Source organism: Oreochromis aureus, linkage group 6 (assembly GCF_013358895.1).
Source record: "Oreochromis aureus strain Israel breed Guangdong linkage group 6, ZZ_aureus, whole genome shotgun sequence".
Lineage (NCBI taxonomy): Eukaryota > Metazoa > Chordata > Actinopteri > Cichliformes > Cichlidae > Oreochromis > Oreochromis aureus.
The window spans coordinates 24,444,466-24,463,106 of NC_052947.1; the positions used below are offsets into that span (position 1 = coordinate 24,444,466).

The 18,641-nt window shown below is 40.0% G+C and overlaps 2 protein-coding genes across 2 annotated transcripts; one reads left to right on the top strand and one right to left on the bottom strand.

Moving 5' to 3' along the window:
* The first annotated feature begins 4,290 nt into the window (after positions 1–4,290).
* emp1 (epithelial membrane protein 1) lies at positions 4,291–10,150 on the top strand. Its single transcript, XM_031741188.2, has 5 exons — positions 4,291–4,435; positions 5,197–5,287; positions 5,405–5,504; positions 5,741–5,881; positions 8,674–10,150. The coding sequence occupies exons 2-5, from the start codon at positions 5,213–5,215 to the stop codon at positions 8,832–8,834; spliced, it is 477 nt and encodes a 158-aa protein (XP_031597048.1). The 5' UTR covers positions 4,291–4,435; positions 5,197–5,212; the 3' UTR covers positions 8,835–10,150.
* zgc:101679 (uncharacterized protein LOC450058 homolog) lies at positions 9,826–18,064 on the bottom strand. Its single transcript, XM_031741187.2, has 12 exons — positions 17,926–18,064; positions 17,521–17,567; positions 17,307–17,379; positions 15,162–15,321; positions 14,910–14,978; positions 14,667–14,787; positions 14,448–14,540; positions 14,115–14,179; positions 12,561–12,642; positions 12,411–12,457; positions 10,722–10,777; positions 9,826–10,612 (listed from the first exon to the last, which is right to left on the bottom strand). Exons 1-12 carry the CDS (start codon positions 17,982–17,984, stop codon positions 10,531–10,533), a joined length of 954 nt encoding a protein of 317 aa, XP_031597047.1. The 5' UTR covers positions 17,985–18,064; the 3' UTR covers positions 9,826–10,530.
* Between the last annotated feature and the right edge of the window lie 577 nt (positions 18,065–18,641).

Below are 18,641 nucleotides of genomic sequence, written 5' to 3' on the forward strand. Positions count from 1 at the left end.
CCTCATTAAACTACCTGAAAATACCCAGGATTTGAATGTCAGTACCTCAATATTTTTGGTATTTTACTGCATGTCTGTGTCTCTGGGGTAATGAGTGCCTATCTCAGTCCCGGCTGCTTCAGAAAGCAGCTGCTTTCTTACCGGCTTTAGCAAAGAGCAAAACATAACCCCAGTCTGGGCTTCTCTCTACTGGCTTCCTGTACGGTTTAGAATTGATTTATTGATTTCTGCATTTTACTGGCCAGTTTTAAAGCACAACCCTGTAATGTCATTTGGGATTGCAAACCCCCTGGCAGCCTTAGATCATCACGCCGAAGCTTAAATCTAAAGCCGTCTGTGCGTTTGTCATCAGGGCTGTTCAGCTTTGGAACAACTTTGCCGAAGAGATGAGACTTGCAGAATAGAGTAATTTTCTTTAAATGGCTTAATAAAACACTCTGACATAGACACAAAAATGTCCTTTTATGTGCAGTTGTCTTTTATTGTCCTTTTATCATTTTCAATTATCTTTTTATTGTTTGTTACTGTTATTTCTTTTATTGAGTTTATTCTTTTTATTGGTATTTATTATTTTATATTGACATTTTGGCATTTCTGTGATTTTTTTCTCACTCTGTTTTAACCCTACTGTTGCTTTAACCTCATCACTGTTTGCTGGCATCACACTCTGGGTCTCTGTTTTTTACCCCCTGAGTATCCTGCTTTTGCCTGTCTGTCAAAGCACTTTGTGTCTTTGAAAAGAAACAAAATGAGAAAGAGGGGAAAACTGAAGGAACTAGACAAACTAAGAATAACAAGAAGAATTTAAAAACAATCCAGAAATCAAACAAACTAAGAAAATAGGACCAGATTTACTAATGAGTCTCATCAGACAAACTGGGTTTTGGCATTTATGTTTAAAAAAGCACTATCGGTATTTACAAAGAGGGCACGGCGACAAGATTGTGTGTAAGAGGTGGGAATTGCAGGATATTTGCAACTGTCCCTATTGCATATGTATTCCTGGGAATTTCTTTCTCAAGGCACAAAATATAGGGAAGAAAATGTTTGAATTAAACACGCAAACTGATTTACTAACAGATCGTGACATGCAATTTGCTGATAGTTGCGCCGATATTCAACACAAAAAAGCACGTCTTATTTTTTGCATTTCTTATTGAAATGACCTGATGCCTCCTATCCTTAGAAAACGGCGCAACTTTTGTAAGTCACCTGTAAAATTAACCACACTTTTGAGTATGATCGCAATTTGGAGATTGCACTCATATCGTATTTTGTATTTTAGTACATGTGGCCCATAGTATCACAATGTTACTAAACTAAAAATGCTCTCTGAAAACTAAGAATTTACAAGTTAAAACACCAAAATACAAAGACACCCAAACTCAGAAATTAACTAGGATTTAACTTAAGACCCCCCTAAGACCCCCTCCCCCATGAAAGGTTGAGTTTGCAGGAATGTGTAGAGGAATTCAATTCAATTCAATTTTACTTATATAGCACCAAATCACAACAAGAGTTTCCTCAAGGCGCTTTATATTGTGAGGTAAAGACCCTGCAATAATACAGAGAAAAACCCAAAAGGCATATGAACCCCTTTAAACAAGTGTTTTGGCGACAGTGGGAAGGAAAAACTCCCTTTTAACAGGAGGAAACATCCAGCAGAATCAGGCTCAGAGAGGTGCAGCAGGACAGGACAAAGATACATTGTGGAATCAGAGAATAAAACTTCAGAGAATAAAAATAACTAATAATTAAATGCAGAGAGGTATATAAACACATAGTGAGTGTAAAAAGGTGAGTGAAGAAGAAACAGTGCATCATGGGAAGGGCCCAGCAGCGTAAGCGTATTGCAGTAAAACTAAGAGACATTTCATTCTGATGTAGCCCTAACTATATGCTTAATCTATGCTTAAGCCTAATCTTAAAAGTAGAGAGGTTACCGTTAAAATCCCCAAGAGGGTCAGTCCATCTCAAATCAGACAACATTTAGAGCGTTTTCTGCTTGACCATCTGTGATTTGCATAAAGAATTTATGTCCAGAGTTTAAACATATATAATGATTTCTGTGAAATTTTAGTTTCATCAGCAAAAGGCCTGTGTTGATTTGAGGTGGAACGACCCAAGAACTGCACCTCAGACTCTACAGGCCTCAGTTAGCATATTAAATGTGACTAAAGTCACATTTAATTTCCAAAGTTAATGACAGTACAATTAGAAAAAGACTGAGACAGTATGGATTTATATTGGGGGGGCTGCCATGATAACACGTCTTCTTTCTTAAAAGAACAGGTTTGCAAAGTTGAATCTGAACAAATCACAAGACTTCTGGAACAAAGTACTTCAGACGGATGAGACCAAAGTGGACATGTTCGGCTATAGTGCACAGTGCCATGTCTAGTGAAAACCAAACATAGGATATCAGCACAAAAATACCATCTGTCAAGCACGGTGGTGGAAGTTTGAGGATTTGGGTTTATTTTGCAGCCACTGGACCTGGATACCTTACAGTCTCTGAATCAACCATGAGCTCCTCTGTAAAGCAAAGGATTTTAGAGACAAGCATAGCTAGTGGGACATGCAAGAGGACAATGATCTCAAGCACAGCAGCAAATCTACAACAGGCTGGATGAAAAAGAAAAGGATCAAGGTGTTGCAATGGTTTAAAGTCCAGACCACAACCCAACTGAAAAGTTGTGATGGGACCTTAAGAGAGCTGCACATAGACAAATGCTAGCAAACCTCAGTAAGCTGAAGCAAAGCTGTAAAGAACTCTGGGATAAAATTCCTCCACAATGATGTAAGAGACTGAGAAACTGCATGTGAGTGGCCTGATAGTGCTGCTAAAGGTGACTCTACAAGTTCTGTCTGCATTTTGGCTTAGATTTTGTGAAATAAAAAGTGACACAGTGTAATATGTTATATGTTCATCTGAGGTTGTATTTACCTCATTTTAAGACTTGGTGAGGATATTTTTTTTTCTAATTGTGTCCTGATATGTAGAGCTAACAGGGAGAGTACTTTTTATGATGACTGAAACAATAAAGAATGAAAACAAAAGTTTAAAGATGCTCTGGCACAGCAGCAACTATTTCACTGTAAACACACGTCACATGACTTGCAATTACTGACTTTTATATAAATATCTTATACTACAGATGAGTGGAGTACTAACTTCTCTTAAAATCTGGCCTCAAAACACAATGAAGTGAGCTGGGTGCTGATTATTTTTCAGCCATCTCTCATTTCAACTGGAGTTTGTCTACATTTGAACATCCTTCTTTTCTTCTTTGTTTCTGACTAAAATTTGGGGAAAATCTTTTTTTTCTTTTTTCTTTTTTCCAAAACACAGTGTGAAGTGTGCAAATCCTTGTACCGGCTGGTTGCTTATGGGGTAAACAGAGTTTTTCCAAAGCCGTGACACAGCCCGGCCCACTGAGATCTGCAGTCTGTGTGACATCAAGTAACATGACCTTTCTCTTACTTTTCTTCACTGAGAGGTAAAAATTACATATCTCAGTGAAGAAACTATCCATGTATTGCTTCGGACAGTGAGAATATGTTAAGACCCTCTGATGTTCCTGCAGTTTTTTCTGCTTTCTGGCAGTGGCGCACGAAACATAAAAGTGCACAGCGTGTGCAGTCCGACTGAGGCGCAGCTAAGAATCTATTTATATCTTTCTTTCTTTCTTTTTTTTTTATCAATGGAACGATCTTACTTTCATTTGTTTGGAACAGTCAAAAATGCATCTGCATGAACTAACGCTTTATTCTGTTTTTCACTTGCTTGAACCTAAGTCTCAACCATCAGAGACACTGCTGCTGAACTGAGGATGAGCTCCCTGGGGCTCACAATGCACTGCAATATTCCATGCACGGCTTCTTAATGTCCCATCTTTAGAGAAGTCATTTTAGGTACACAATGAAGCGGCAACTGCGCCTGAGTGGCCTGAAAACAAGTCCAGGACACACTATGGCTGCTCTGCAAGCGTATCCAAAATGGCATTTTGTATCCATGTGCGATAAAAAAAAAAAAGTGAAGCTACAGCTCACACAGGTGAGTCGCTCAGTCAGAATGAAGATATTTCTCTATCAAAACATCTTCCAGGAAAAACACTAAGGAAGCAGCTAACATAGTGCGTGTGAAGCTGTCGCGTGTGTTTTTTGTTGTTTTGTTTTTAAGTGAATCTGACGATACGCGATTCTCGAAGATCTTAATCGCCTTTACGCACAGACTGGAGTTGCAGGAAGAGGCGACCTGACAACGTTTCATGGGGACTTTTCACTCGAGAAACTTTATGGGTGGGGCTTGGTGAGGGGGAAAGAAGAAGAGGGAAAACACGGTGATGTGTGTGCTGTGAATTCAAAGCTGGGTGGGTCCACAGAATTTCACATTCCCAAATAACTCCCGCGCGGTGCGTTAAAGAGCGTTCAGGTAACGTTTCTACTCTTTGCTTACTTGTAGAAAGGCGAAGGTTTACGGAGCACAGTCTGTGAAACCCTCTTACGGATAGCTGAAGTGGGTTTTTTTTTAAGCCTGTAGGAAAAACTTAAGTTACTTTAAGCGCAAGAAATATGACTGACCGTGAGCGCAAAAGAGTCCTAAAAAGACGCGCAACTGGAAATTTGGCGCTCTAACATAGCGTTGAATAGTCCGTGAGTTTATGCTGTGCTTATTATTGTTTTCTGTTGTCGTACTACCGCGCTCTTTTTAAAGTTGTCGACTACAGTGCGGGCCCTGTGTGTGTCACCCGTTTGGGAATGCCGTCTTAACAAATGCGCCTTTATTGTCGACGGAAACGCTCGAAAGACGTAAAAAAAGAGGCTCAAAGCAAACTGCGGGCGTTTCAGGGGCAGTGATTGGTGCTAATGAATCTGACCTGATTAATTATAATAAATAATAAATAAACGTAATGACAAAGACTGAAAGCACCGATGTGTTTGACACCAGATGTGTTTTATTCAAAAATGTTTATGCCTGCATGATTTCTGCGGCAAGTCTGGGCTTGTATAAAACGGCTCTCTTCTCTGTTACTGTTATTTCTTTATTTCTTTGTTTCACACAGTTTCTGTGTGTGTGTGTGTGTGTGTGTGTGTAATTAATACTCCCTCATGTACGAGTCCGTGTTACATACGTCTGTGCTTGCAAAATAAATAACAGTGTGCCTCCTTCCACCTCCCCCACCCCATTATCAGTTTTCAGAAGGCCATAATGTTGATGCTGGCAGCAATCGTTGTTCTGCACATAACCACCATCGTCCTGCTCCTGGTGGCCGCCATTGACAGTGTAAGATGATGTTATTTTCTCTTATTTACTGTATTAACTGGAGGAGATCTGACAACGGTTTCTAGAAAATGTCTAACATATCTGCATGAACTTTAAATCTTTCCTTTGTGTCGTCAGGCCTGGTGGGTCAAAGATTCAGTGTCAGCTGACCTGTGGGGCAAGTGGGAGTTCACAAACAATATGTGGCATTACACAAATCTGAAAGACTACCCAGAAGGTAAACTCCACAGCTTTTTTCCCCTGTTAAAGTTAGTGATTTTTCATTATTAATGTAATGAAGGGCAAAGATGATGACGGAACAAATCATGTATTACACTGTTTACAGTAAATATTGTCAGTCTGAAATGAGTAGATCTGTAGGTAGTGGTGTTTATACAAACATAAAACTAAAAAGGCTGAATATTTCCTCACGCCTGTGTTATTGTTGAATTTTTTATTATCTTGTTGCTGCAGATTATCTCCAGGCGGTGCAGGCGACTTCAGTGCTGGCCTGCGTTTTCACCATCCTTGCCTTGTTTGTGTTTGTGGCCCAGCTGTTCACCCTGCCCAAAGGAATGAGGTTCACCTTCACTGGCACTTTACAGATAATCGCCTGTAAGTTACCTGCAGTCTTGTTTCTTTTGGCTGACTTTATGATTTTCTCTGGAGGATGTGCGACTGACAAACCTGACATATGTGATTTTTATCTAACTAAATAAGTTAGCACGACTCCCGAACTTAAATCTTTTTAGCTTCATAAAGGATGTCGGTAAATAATGAAACTGATTTTTAGCCTCATCCGTCCAACACACCAATGAGCTCATTGCATGGCGACGCATCTATCTATCTGTCTGTGTGTCAGTTCACAACAATCACCACTCCTCTTTCAGTAGCAGAGTTTAATCGACTAACACAGAGGTCCTATATTGGCTCTTCACTACATGGATGAAGTGGTCTGACTGGTTGACACCCAAATTAGGAAGGTGTGGTCAGGGCTTTCCCGTTACCAGTGTTGATAACATGAGTAATACTGTCAGTGCAGTGACATCCTGATGCGTGCACATCATTTAATTTCAACACTGTTATGCAGATTTAGATCAATGTAATCTGCAAAACATAAGATTTATTTCATAAATATAAATTCATATAAATAAGTCAATTAAATTGTATTAATTTTTTCCAGTGGGCCAGTCAGATTCCGAGCCACTGACCTGAGGCTGTTAGGTTGGAAACTAAATTATTATTATTAACATTTACTGAAATGGTAAATGGCCTGTATTTGTATAGCGCTTTACTTAGTCCGTATGGACCCCAAAGCACTTTACACTACATTCAGTCATCCACCCATTTACACACCGGTGAGGGCAAGCTACATTGTAGCCACAGCTGTCCTGGGGCGCACTGACAGAGGCGAGGCTGCCGGACACTGGCGCCACCGGGCCCTCTGACCACCAGCAGTAGGCAACGGGTGAAGTGTCTTGCCCAAGGACACAACGACCGAGACTGTCAGAGCCGGGGCTCAAACCGGCAACCTTCTGATTACAAGATGAACTGCCAACTCTTGAGCCACAATCCCCCCACACCATCCACACCATTGTTACGTTTGTCTTCTGCAGCACGAAACGTTGCATCGAAGCGCAGGGCAAAGCTGCAGTTCTGAGAATGCTGATTAGCCCCCCTTTCCTCATTGCAGCTGCCACATACTTGTGTAAATACTTAAAGACATATTCACGCATTCACTACCACATCTAAGCATGCAGACACCCACACACACACACACACACACCAAATCTGCCTCATCCAGGAGATATTAATACCATCACAACTCCTTTGGCCTGCTCTTAATGTAAGAAAGACTTCTGAGAAGAGCGAGTAAAGGCTGTTTTATTTTCATGCACTAGTTTAGCTTGTATGTATTTGAGATTACCGTACTTGTTATTTGTTTTTGCAATTAAGAAAATGTTGTCTTTTAAAAATGTCATTTTAATATGGCGAGTAAAAACAACGAAGGGGTCTATTTTTGTTTGTTTTTATTAACAGATGTTTGCAGTTAAACTTGGAATTTTCTTGCAGTTTCTAAAATGAAAATCAATGAACAGTTCATTTTTCTCTTTTGAATATTTGTTATTTCTTATTAAAAATAATAGACGAATAGATGGTTGATTACTAAAATAATGGGTAGCTGCAGCCCTGTCGTGTAATCATCAATAGTCCTGAGTTCAGACACTTTCATTTGGTGCTGAACAAGATGAATCTGCCCTCGATATGACTGTTTGAGAGACCCTTGACTACTCAGTGGATTTCAATTCTCATTAGTTTGTACAAAACAGCCAACCAGTGATTAGAAAGTTCTCCACTTTCTGTCTGTACCTCACACATCGCGTGAGCTGAATCTGCCTCTACGTCACTGGTGCTCTGGTCTGTCAGAGAACACGAGGAAGCAGATTAATCAGATTAATTACTTTTTTTGGTTGGTTTTTAAATTTTGGTGATGCAAACTGAGTGCACACCACAGCAAGGTGAGCATGTTTGCATCTCAGACAAATGAAATCTGTAGAAAATCAGTAGAAGGTGATCTCAGCCACGGCACGTACAGTGTGTCTGCATCTCAGTGTGAAATTAAACACAGAATAATGGGCATCGGCTGGTCTAATCTACTGCTCTGTTTACAGCTATAGGTTGTAAATAAAATACACTTTCAGACATTTTTCACAATGCATGTGTGAGGGATATTTTTTCATTCCCAAAAAACAATGTATTCAACACTGCTCGCTACATGCTGAGGTTTGGAGATAGAAACCGCATCGATCCGCCCACCTCGAGTAACAACCACTGTTGGTCTTTTAGGTGACTTGAATGATAGTGTCACAAATGAATGATTCTGATACTTCAGATAGTTAACCGTATCACATTTAAGACTGTGCTGCTTCTGTTAATGTCATGAGGTTCACTAGAAAAAAAGAGGTCCAGTACACCTGCTCCAGCATTCTCAGGTGTGCTGATTTCTCAAAGTTTCATTGGACATTGGCTGCTTTTTATTTTAGTCAAGAAACAACATTTTCATGCAGATCCTCCTAACAAAAAGACCACAAACCAAGTCAGTTTTTTTGCTACCATGTCAGATGTAAAAGAAAAAAAAAAAAAAACGGTCCTGAGTGATTAAAATTTCATGCTTTAAGTTAATTACGCATTATCAGTGAGAGTACTACGAGCACATGAGAAACTCACACAAAGTGCGAATGTCATGAGTTCATAACACTGGAAAATTAACAAGGTGAAAGTGTCATGTCTCTCATTTCCTTGCGATTGCATTGGTCACATCATGAGCTTTATCTTATAATAGAAAAATAATTACTTCTTGATTGCCTTGTCTTGGTTGCGTGTAATAATAATTTTCCCTCTTGCAGGCCTTTGCATAATGACAGGAGCCTCGATCTACACAGCCAAGCTCCACGTCAATGAGTCATCTGGAGGTTACGGACACTGCTACATCCTGGCGTGGATCTCGTTTGTCCTCACCTTCATCTTAGCGCTCACCTATTTCATCCTGCGTAAGAAGAAAGAGTGAGAGGAAAAACAGTGATAACGAGGGCAGGGCTCGTGTTCCTCTTTTAGAATTGATGAACACCATCTGAAGCTACGACTGTAGCAAAATGTCCAAATGCTAATGAGAGCCATTTGTTTATACAGCTTTAAAAAATATATATATATATAAAATGATATGGAGCAAATGCTAACATTGCAAGTGTGAAACACATTTTTTCAGCAAAACTGACAAACAAAATAATGTTTTTTCTTTTTAATAATGTGACTAAAATGCCTCATAGTGCTGAATTATTGGGAATATTACCAGAACATAGCTAATAAATCAGTTATTTAGTGTTAAATAGTAGTAGTAGGTCAGACATAAGTACTTTAAAGGAATAGTGAGACATTTTGAGAAACGCTTATAATTGCTTTGGGTTGGTTTGTTTGCTTGTTGTTGTTTTTTTGCTAAAAAAAATGACAAGATTGATTTGAGTGAACTTTTGGTCAGCTTAGCTTTAGTGAAACAGTCACTGAGCTGTACATGAGAATTTTTGGCTGGGTGCGAACAAAAAGGGGAGACTCTAACTTCAGAGGTGACAGTGGTTTGAAGCCAATGTTTTCACATTTTCAGTTCTTATGCTAAGACTGTGCATAAAAGATGGTCACAGCTGCATTCTTTCTAACGACCAGCAGGGGGTGAATCTGTGCAGTGTGATTGTGTAGAAGACGATAGAAAGAGAAAACTGCTCGGGGAAACTCTCTTTACATGGTTACGGTCTTTGTTTTGTTTTTTTGAAACTTTGGTCCTCTTTAGTGTAGAAAGTCAAACAATTAGTATTAATCTTTTCATGTCCTACTCAGCAAGATAGTAAATAATTTATTCCCAAAATGTTTACCAGTTCTTTTAAGGTTCAGAAAGGTTGATGGAGACTAAATGTTATCATTTAATATGTTAAGTTTCTGACTGAGGAGTAAAAACCGACAAATAACATTCCTGTTGTAGTACTTGAACAATCAGGAAATAACAATCCTTCATTTACAACTAGCTTTAATCATGTTAATCATTATTTTACAGCTAGAACAAAACATTATACATCAGTCTATGTACATTGTAACCACCATATATTTTTATGCTGCATTTTGTATTTTGTTTTTTTATTATTGTGTTTACTTATTTGTCTGTAGGGGGCTGCTAACATAAGAAAAGTACATGCATTTGTACAAGTGAAAATTAAGTGACCCAGGGATGGAGGACAGAGGTGTCATTGCACCATATTACAGAACTATGCAGAAGATTTTGTTATATTGGAATTTAAGCCATGTTATGTCATTTATTAATAAAAATGATAACACAAAGTATTCGTGTTTAATCTACTAACCAGCTGTAAACACAATAAGTTCTTCTACATTTGAAGTCACAAGTCTACAAGTCACTTTTCCATAATACATATGTGGTAGTCCAGTTTGATAGTCTCCACTCAGATACAAACACATAACATTTATTTTTAGCTAAGGATTCCTAGCAACAGCAATCTGCACATCTGAGGACAACATAAAGATAGTGCAGTTTGATTTCCAAACCTACGTGACTGAATAAGCACAAAGAGTCCAAGTTACAACACTGGAGTTTTGAAAACAACCCTTCTTCGGGCCTTACAACAGACCCATTCAGAAACAGGAATGTTCCATTATATAAAGTATCGTTCCCAGAGGAAGCGAATAAAAACTGGACTGTATTAAATGCCTTGACCAGACGGTGTGATGCGCTCTTGAACCACCAGGTGGAGAAGATGGTTCTGCTCAGCTGTCAGAAACGGCCTGCAAGGGGAAAACCGCATAAAGCATGTGATCAATATGGAAAATTAAGAACGAGAAGCAGTAAAAGATGTTTCTCACATGATGGAAATTAACATTTGTAAATGCTTACCATAACTCAGTCTGAAGAGACTTTAGAGACTCTGTGTCTTTCTCCTGACACGCCATCTGCAAAACAGATCTGCTGTTATTCACTGCACTAATAAAAACATAACTGCAGATTCAGAGGACCCTGACGAGGCCTCTGACTCATTAATATTTATTCTCTGTTACCGGCCATTCATTCCCAAAGACAGAGCGTGCTCCATCGAGAAGAATCTTTCTCTACATTAAATATTATTATTTTTTATTAACTTTTTTTATTTATACAGTTTTGTTTTTTTTGGTTTTTGGTTTTTTAAATTAAGGATGGCCTCTGTCAATTCTTATGTGTCACATATCAGGACGCAATAAAAACAAAGATCTGGTCCGTAGTAGGTCTTAAAATTAGGTAAAGACATCCTGAGACACTGCATCATTATTTAACAAAACAGAGCCAAAAAAACAGAAGCAGTGTGTGAAAAACATCAACTGAAGATTCAGTAACCTGTAGAACAACCTTAGTGGTGAGGTATGTGTCCTTTGTTTATGCACAGCTCTCTTAAGTTTGCGGTCTAAACTTTGGGCCTTGTTTCTTTTCTTTTTCAGCCATTCTCCGTTTGAGATTTGCTGCTGTGCTTGGGGTTTTTGTTACCCTGCTGCATGACCCAATTTTGGCAAAGTTTTGACTGTCGGCCTCACATCTGACTCCAGTATACAGAGCAGTTCATGGGTGACTCTATGACTGCAAGTTGGTGCGATCCTACTACTGCCAAATAATCCCAAATCATCACTCCTCCACCACCGTGCTTGACAGTTGATGTCAGGCATTTATGCTGATATGCTGTGTTTGATTTTCTCCAAAGTGGCTTCCTCTGTCCAAAGGACACTGTTCCAGAAGTCTTGTAGTTTGTTCAGATGCAACTTTGCAAACCTAAGTCATGCTTCCATGTTCTGAAAGCAGAGGCTTCATCGTATGCTTTAACTGTATGCTCATGCACTTTAACATTTAACCTGCTAACTGAGGCCTATAAGATGCAGCTCTTGGGTTCTTTCCAGTTTCTCTGACCACTGGATAATCTAATCTTGGGATTAATTTGCTGGGACATCCACTCCTGGGAAGACTGACAGCTTTTGAATGTTTTCCACTTGTGACTGTCTCACTGCAGAATGATGGACCTCAAATAGTTTGGAATCAGCTTTATAACCCTGCCTAGATTGAAGGGCAGCAACAGCTGCTTCTCTCACATCATTGCTGATGTCTTCCACATTGGCACTGTGATTATGAATGCTGCAGGCCAACAAACTGCCAAAACGTCTGTGCATTTGATTAGCAGCACCTGGTTGCTTCTTACTCTCACAATACCTACAGAAATACGAAGGGGTGTTTTTCACACAGGGCTTCTATATTTACCGACATGATGTAATGTGCCATGTGTTGCTTTTTTTACTGTGACTGAAGAAACCCCCCCAAATATTTTTAGTGTAACAGGGAAAAATACAGAGGAAGAAACCTACACAAAACTGACAAACTACAAATGCTGCAGCCAGAAAAAAAAAAAAAAAAAAAAAAAAAGAGAAATCACTTCACTGCCAAAGGAAAAAAACAAAACAAAACAAACTTCAACACACACAATACATCACTGTCATATGAAGGGCGTGAAGACCATTATTTTTCCTGTACGAGACAGGAAGACTCAGACCGTGTTATCATGAAACTCACCACTACGGACTGCAGGAGCAGGAAAACATTCTCAGGCAAGAAGGTCACTGAAGCAGAAGACAAAAAACAACATTTACACAACTTCAATAAGTGCGCAGGATTAATGACACATTATTATACTCAAATAGTCGAGTGCTGAGGTGAATTTACATTGGCTGTGAGGATCAAAGGACTCCCACGCGTATCTCTCCAGGGTCTGGGCGTGTTCTGGTAACAACTTCTGAGGTGGAGGCTGCACCAAAAAAAACAAAACCACACCAACGTGGGACCATTTAAGTTTTGCTGCACTAACAATCCTGAATTTTTCAAGATGCACAGTAATTACTGTAAGATGCTGCATAAATAATTAACATTGTCATTAAGTGTAATTGCATTGTTACTGTGGTGGTTTAAAACGGCCTAATTGCTTTAAAAAACTATTCTGCTTTCTAACAGTTCACTGTTTGGCCAGCGGAGGGCTGTTTGACACTCAAGTACAGGTGGGTGTTTATGCTGCTGAATGTATGTGGTTAAAATAAAGAAATAAAACTATGCAATGCACACAACAGGTGCTTTCATTATGCTAATGTGTCTCCTCAGCTCAGTCTCAGCTCCTCGCTGCGAGAATTAAGTGTGAGAGACAGTGAAGAGACGTGAAAACGGAGGGTCTGAAGCTGCCAAATGAGAAATCCTTGCATTAGCTCGAGTCTCACGTCACGTCAAACTGTGTGTTGCATGTGGAGATGCAGTACTTGTGTCAGGATACATTAGGACCAGCTTTTTCTCACTCTGTGCCTCCTCTCTCCTTGCAGTGCATTTAAAGTACACTATATTGCCAAAAGTATTCACTCACCCATCCACATCATTGAAATCAGGTGTTCCAGTAACTTTGATGGCCACAAGTGTATAAAATGAAGCACCTAGCCATGCAGACAGCTTCTACAAACCTTTGTGAATGAATGGATCGCTCTTAGGAGTGCAGTGGTACTGTGATAGGATGCCACCTGTGCAACAAGTCCAGTTGTGAAATTTCCTCACTACTAAATATTCCACAGTCAGCTGTTAGTTGTGTTATAATAACTTGGAAGTGATTGGGAATGACAGCAACTCAGTCATGAAGTGGCAGAGCACGTAAAATCACAGAGTGGGGTAGGTGGATGTTGAGACGCACAGTGCAAAGAGTTCTCCAACTTTCTGCAGAGTCAACTGCTACAGACCTTCGTACCTCATGTTGCCCCTTGGACTCAGCCCCTCAGTTCCAGTGAAAGGAACTTAATGCTTCAGCATAACAAGACATTTCGGACAATTTCATATTCCCAACTTTGTAGAAACACTTCACAAATGTGCTTCTGGAAGACTGGTCAAAAATTCCCACAAACAAACTCTAAACCTTGTGGAATGAATTCCCAGAAAGGTTAAAGCTGTTATAGCTACAAAGGGTGGGTCGACATTATATTAAACACTATGGATTAACATCACACAAGTTTATATGAGTGGGAAGGTAGCTGCACAAATACTTTTGGCAATATAGTGTATTTGAAGAGTGAATTTAAAGGTATTTATTGCAACTACCTATAAATAAAAACTTGTTAAAGTGCATATTTACATAAATTTAAACAAATAGCCTGAATCATACCTTCAAAAACACAACATTGAACATGACTTTGCACTCAAGTCTGCAGTGAGAGAGGTTGTTTTAATTATCAGCAAAACCGATGAGCTTACCTCAAGCAACATGAGCAGAAGCACCCTGGATATCTCACATTTTGCCACAATGTCCAAAAAGGCACCTTTGTTGCCAAGAAAGTAAAATTAAAGATGAGAAATTAAGACATTTTTCCTCTTGGTGCAAATAACATGAAAAATCTGCACAGCAGAAAAAAAAGACAATTATGAGGGAATGCTGCTCTTAAATATCCCAGTTTTCAAGTTGAGCTGTTTTCATCAATTTAAGATACTGGATACAGCTTTAGTTAAGAAAACACAAACTGCTAAGGCTGTAATAACACCCCATCTTTACAAAACTCTGCTAATAAAATTTTTTTATCAGATGCTCACCAACAGGGGTGATGGAGCCTGGTAGCTGCAGTCCTTTCTCCTGACAGATCAGCTGCATCTCTGTGAACACTGACAAAGCACCGTCATAATCACCTGGAAAAGAAAAAAGAAAATCATAAAAACACAAGTAATACAAATTCACAAACACAAAAGTCACGTCAGATCCTGTCTGCACAGCAAACAAACTGCAGCTACTCAATCAGAACCGACAGAACTCACGGGTGAGGATTTTACACGTGGCCATTTCTCCCATCGACAGCAAAGCTTCGATGGGTGTTTGCGTCTGTAACTCTGCAGCCCTCTGATAATGAACAATAGCCTCTCCTGGCCTATTCATCTCCTATTGAGGAAGACAGGAGAGTAACAACGAATCATTATTTCCATCATTTGCTTAAAAAAAAAAAAAAAAAAAAAAAAAAAAAACAATTCTGGGTCATTTATCCTGAGAGACAGCAGTTTTACCTTGAGCGCGTTGCCAAGTTCCAAACACAGGCTGGCTGCCATCACAGGCTGGTTCATCTCAATATACACCTGCAATTCATTTGTACATCAGAATTCAGTCACGATACAAGAATGTACTCCACAATCTTTTTTTCCAGACCCAGATCTAATGAAATATTCCATGGTGAATCTGCTTTATTTGCTGATTTATTCTGGAGGGCATTTACTGCATCAAGCACTAAAAATCTACTTGAAAACTAGAGCTCATCATACCTTAATGGCGAAGCTGTAGCAGTTGAGTGCAGCCTGGAGGTGTTCATCAAAGCCTGGAGCCTGCAGTGCCCTGTTCTCCTTCTCAGATGAGAGGAAGAGGCGAGCAGCGTCAGTTAATGCCAGTGCCTCTCCAGGAGCATTAAAGAGAGTCTGCTCACACCTGCAGTCAACACATAGAGGATGTATAACAACAGCCGACAGGTCACTGTCATGACTATGAATGCTACGCTCTCCCTGTGGGCTAATTAAGACTACTGCTGACCACTGATAACTTAGCATGCCACTGACTGTACCTTTATGTAACAACCTCACATGCTGTTTCTTTGTTTTAAACAAGAAAAGTTAGTGATCTGCTCTAAATATTTTAAGCTAAAAATATAATATTAGATTGATAGAACTTAAAAAAACTGATAACAAACATGTGTGCCATTTGAAAGCTAAATAAGCTAATTATGGCATAAATACAATAATAAAAGTGTGAAGTTTTTAATCTAATTGTCCTCATGAAGTCATGCTACTTATACTTTTGTCAAAAACTTGACCATTTGTGTCTGAAAAAAATTATAGCGGATGTAGGAAAAATAACTCAAATTTACTTATTAAACTGCAGCATTATGTGGTGAAGCCACAATGAGTAACACCAATATTTTCAAGCTTCAAGTCAGCCTTTTAAAGTCTTTTATGCTTGGTTCTACACTTGAATCTTTTATGACCTGAATGTAGGACAAGCGTGTGAATATTTGATCAATAAACCTGCGTGTGATCCTTGAGCATTTCAAACCAAAATAATGATGATGAGCAAGTTTCTGCAGTTTCCTGGCAGAGATCCCAGAAATTTTGGATACAAGCATGAAGGATTTGCTCCCAGTCTTCTACAAGAACATCAGTGAAACCAAGCGCCTCATTACTGAGTGGAGCGGCTCAGCTCACGAGGCAGAGCAGGTCATCTGCTAATCAGAAGGGTTGGTGGTTCGATCCCTGGCTGCTCCAGTCTGCATGCCAAATATCCTTGTGCAAGATACCAACCCAAGAGAGTCTCAATATCACTTTGCTATTTACTGTCTCACACACACACACACACACACACACACACACACACACACACACACACACACACACCCAAAAGTGTGCGTCTGTGTTAAGGCAATAAGTATGTGTTACTGTATTTCAAATCTATGCATTTTTACCAGTTTGTGCATGGACTGCACAAGTGTCTGGATCTGTTATTGAGGAACTGCTCTCCATTCCTGGATGAGTGCAGACTGCAGCTGTGCAGTGCACACTGCTTGTTGACTCAGCATGTTCCAGGCATGTTAGATAGGAGATCTATCAGGGTTAATGCTGGCCAAGGAAGTCTCAGGATACACCCCTGATCTAGAAAGCCCTGCACTATTCTGGCACTGGAGGAGCAGCATTATCCAACTGAAACAACTGCTAGATGGGTGCTGCCGCATGAATGGCACAATTGTACTAAACGACTAGTCTACAGCTAAGAAGATGTATAGTTAAACTTGAGAATTGTTTAATGTCAAAAACTCTCTAAATGAAGGAACAGCCTCAGCTGCTTCCTTTTGATGTAGAGGGGCAGCAGCTCTATCTGAACCCCTCCTGAATGGATGAACTCCTCACCCTATCGTTAACAAACAGATCAAGCTGAGATTAATGGATTTATAGCATTTCTCACCAATGACACACCATCTGGTGACAGATAGCTGCATAGCATTAGGACAACAATTTACCAGAATTGGGTATCAATTAAAATGCAAAACAACTAGATTAAATGACTAGTACATCTTGTACAAACTAGTGACAATAGCAACAAGTCAGCTAGTCACACAAATTCCCTAGTTGGGACTCTGGTTGTCCAGTCCTTAGCTGTTGAGGCTGGCTAGCCACTATTGCTGTTGCTCTATGTCTGCAGGACAAACGCTGCTGTTCTACATGGTTCCTCAAGAGCATTTTTCTTGTTAGAAGGGAGTTTTTCCTTCCCACCATTGCAAAGTGCTTGCTCATGGCGGGTTGCTTAATTGTTGGGGTTTTCTCCAGATTATTATGGGGTCTTTACCTTACAGTGTAAAAGCACCTCGAGGTGTCTGTTGCTGTGCTTTGGCACAATTCAGTTGAACTGAATATGGATCCACTCACCGAGCCATGGCCAGGTTACAGAAGGCAGCATACTGAAGGCAGTCCTGCTGCTTCAGCTCCTTTGCCAGCTGACCTGAAAGCACAGGTAAAGACAAGCCTGGTGACATTTATTCAGCCTCTATCATTTAACAGCACAAGAGAGGCGCTGAGTCCTCTGTGCTGCAGTATAGGCTGGATCACAGCACTTAGATGGATGGACTAATGTGGCACTCACCAAATTGCTCACTAGCCTCCGCCACATTGGGCTTCCGAAGAAAACGCCTACAAAAGAAAACACAGCATTTTCATATTTTAAAACATCTTAGATACCCAACTGTGATACACGGCAGCTAGATAAACATAGAATATCAGTACTGTGGCAAACTACCGGCTAGTTATGGGTTAGCTGTCAAACAGCACCAACAACTCATCGCTTATTTTTCGATGAACCTGGGCTAAAACATCTCAAAATGACCAAATACTTCACTACAAAACGAGCACCAACAGGCTAACACTAACGCTAGCTTAGCCCATTAGCACTAGCTGAAAGCTGTTACCTCGCATTCAGTCTAAATAACATTTAGCTATTCCTGATATTCGTCCATCTTTCTTCTTAAACAAAGCAATTTCAAAGCCTTACTTTTTCAGTTTATTTGACACAGCTCGGTATCTCGCCAGAAAATCGCCCTCCGCAGCCATGGTCAATGCAGGCAAACAAACTACACCAGGAAGTCCAATTGACAGCAGCCTCAACTCTCGATCTTATTGGTCGGCGTCGGCAATGGCGTGGCGCATGACGTAAAGGACATGCCCAAATGAGTAGAAAGGCTACAGCACCGGACAGAAGCCGGTGACAAGAGACACATTTATTGAAAATCAGCTACCTGTTACCTACAGTTTCTGAGGTCAGAAGAAGACGTCAAACACTTGACTCCATTTGGAAAAAAAACCAAGAGATACATCTGGCCCTTCAGTTGATCCATCTACTGTTCACTGAAGCTTCATCACAAATGGTTTCAGTGAAAGGTGCCTGTTAAACAGCATTGTTAATGAAGGGAAAAGGGGAGAAAAGGCTATGGTGTGCAAAATTAAGCAAGAACTGGACTGAAAATCAGTGGCCACAAGTCTTATGGAGTAATGAATCCAAATTGGAAATTTTTGGCTCAAATCATCATCAGTACGGAGGAGGTCAGGAGAGAAGTACAACAGAGAGTATGTGCAGCCATCTGTATAACACGGTGGAGGCTCTGTCATGGTTTGGGGCTGCAGTTCAACTGGGGCATTTGCTGCTTGTCAAAAATGAATTAAACCATAAACACAGGATTTTGATCTTTCACGCAAAACCATTTGGCATCT

What these genes read in the sequence shown, in the direction of transcription:
- zgc:101679 (XM_031741187.2), bottom strand. Translation starts at nt 17,984, where the DNA reads ATGGCTGCGGAGGGCGATTTTCTGGCGAGATACCGAGCTGTGTCAAAT. An exon ending in GTGTCAAATAAACTGAAAAA is followed by an intron (nt 17,568 to 17,925) that starts GTAAGGCTTTGA and finishes TTTCTTTTGTAG; the next exon opens with GCGTTTTCTTCGGAAGCCCA. An exon ending in GCTACAGCTTCGCCATTAAG is followed by an intron (nt 14,979 to 15,161) that starts GTATGATGAGCT and finishes AATGAATTGCAG; the next exon opens with GTGTATATTGAGATGAACCA.
- emp1 (XM_031741188.2), top strand. Translation starts at nt 5,213, where the DNA reads ATGTTGATGCTGGCAGCAATCGTTGTTCTGCACATAACCACCATCGTC. An exon ending in TGGTGGCCGCCATTGACAGT is followed by an intron (nt 5,288 to 5,404) that starts GTAAGATGATGT and finishes TTGTGTCGTCAG; the next exon opens with GCCTGGTGGGTCAAAGATTC. An exon ending in CACTTTACAGATAATCGCCT is followed by an intron (nt 5,882 to 8,673) that starts GTAAGTTACCTG and finishes TCCCTCTTGCAG; the next exon opens with GCCTTTGCATAATGACAGGA.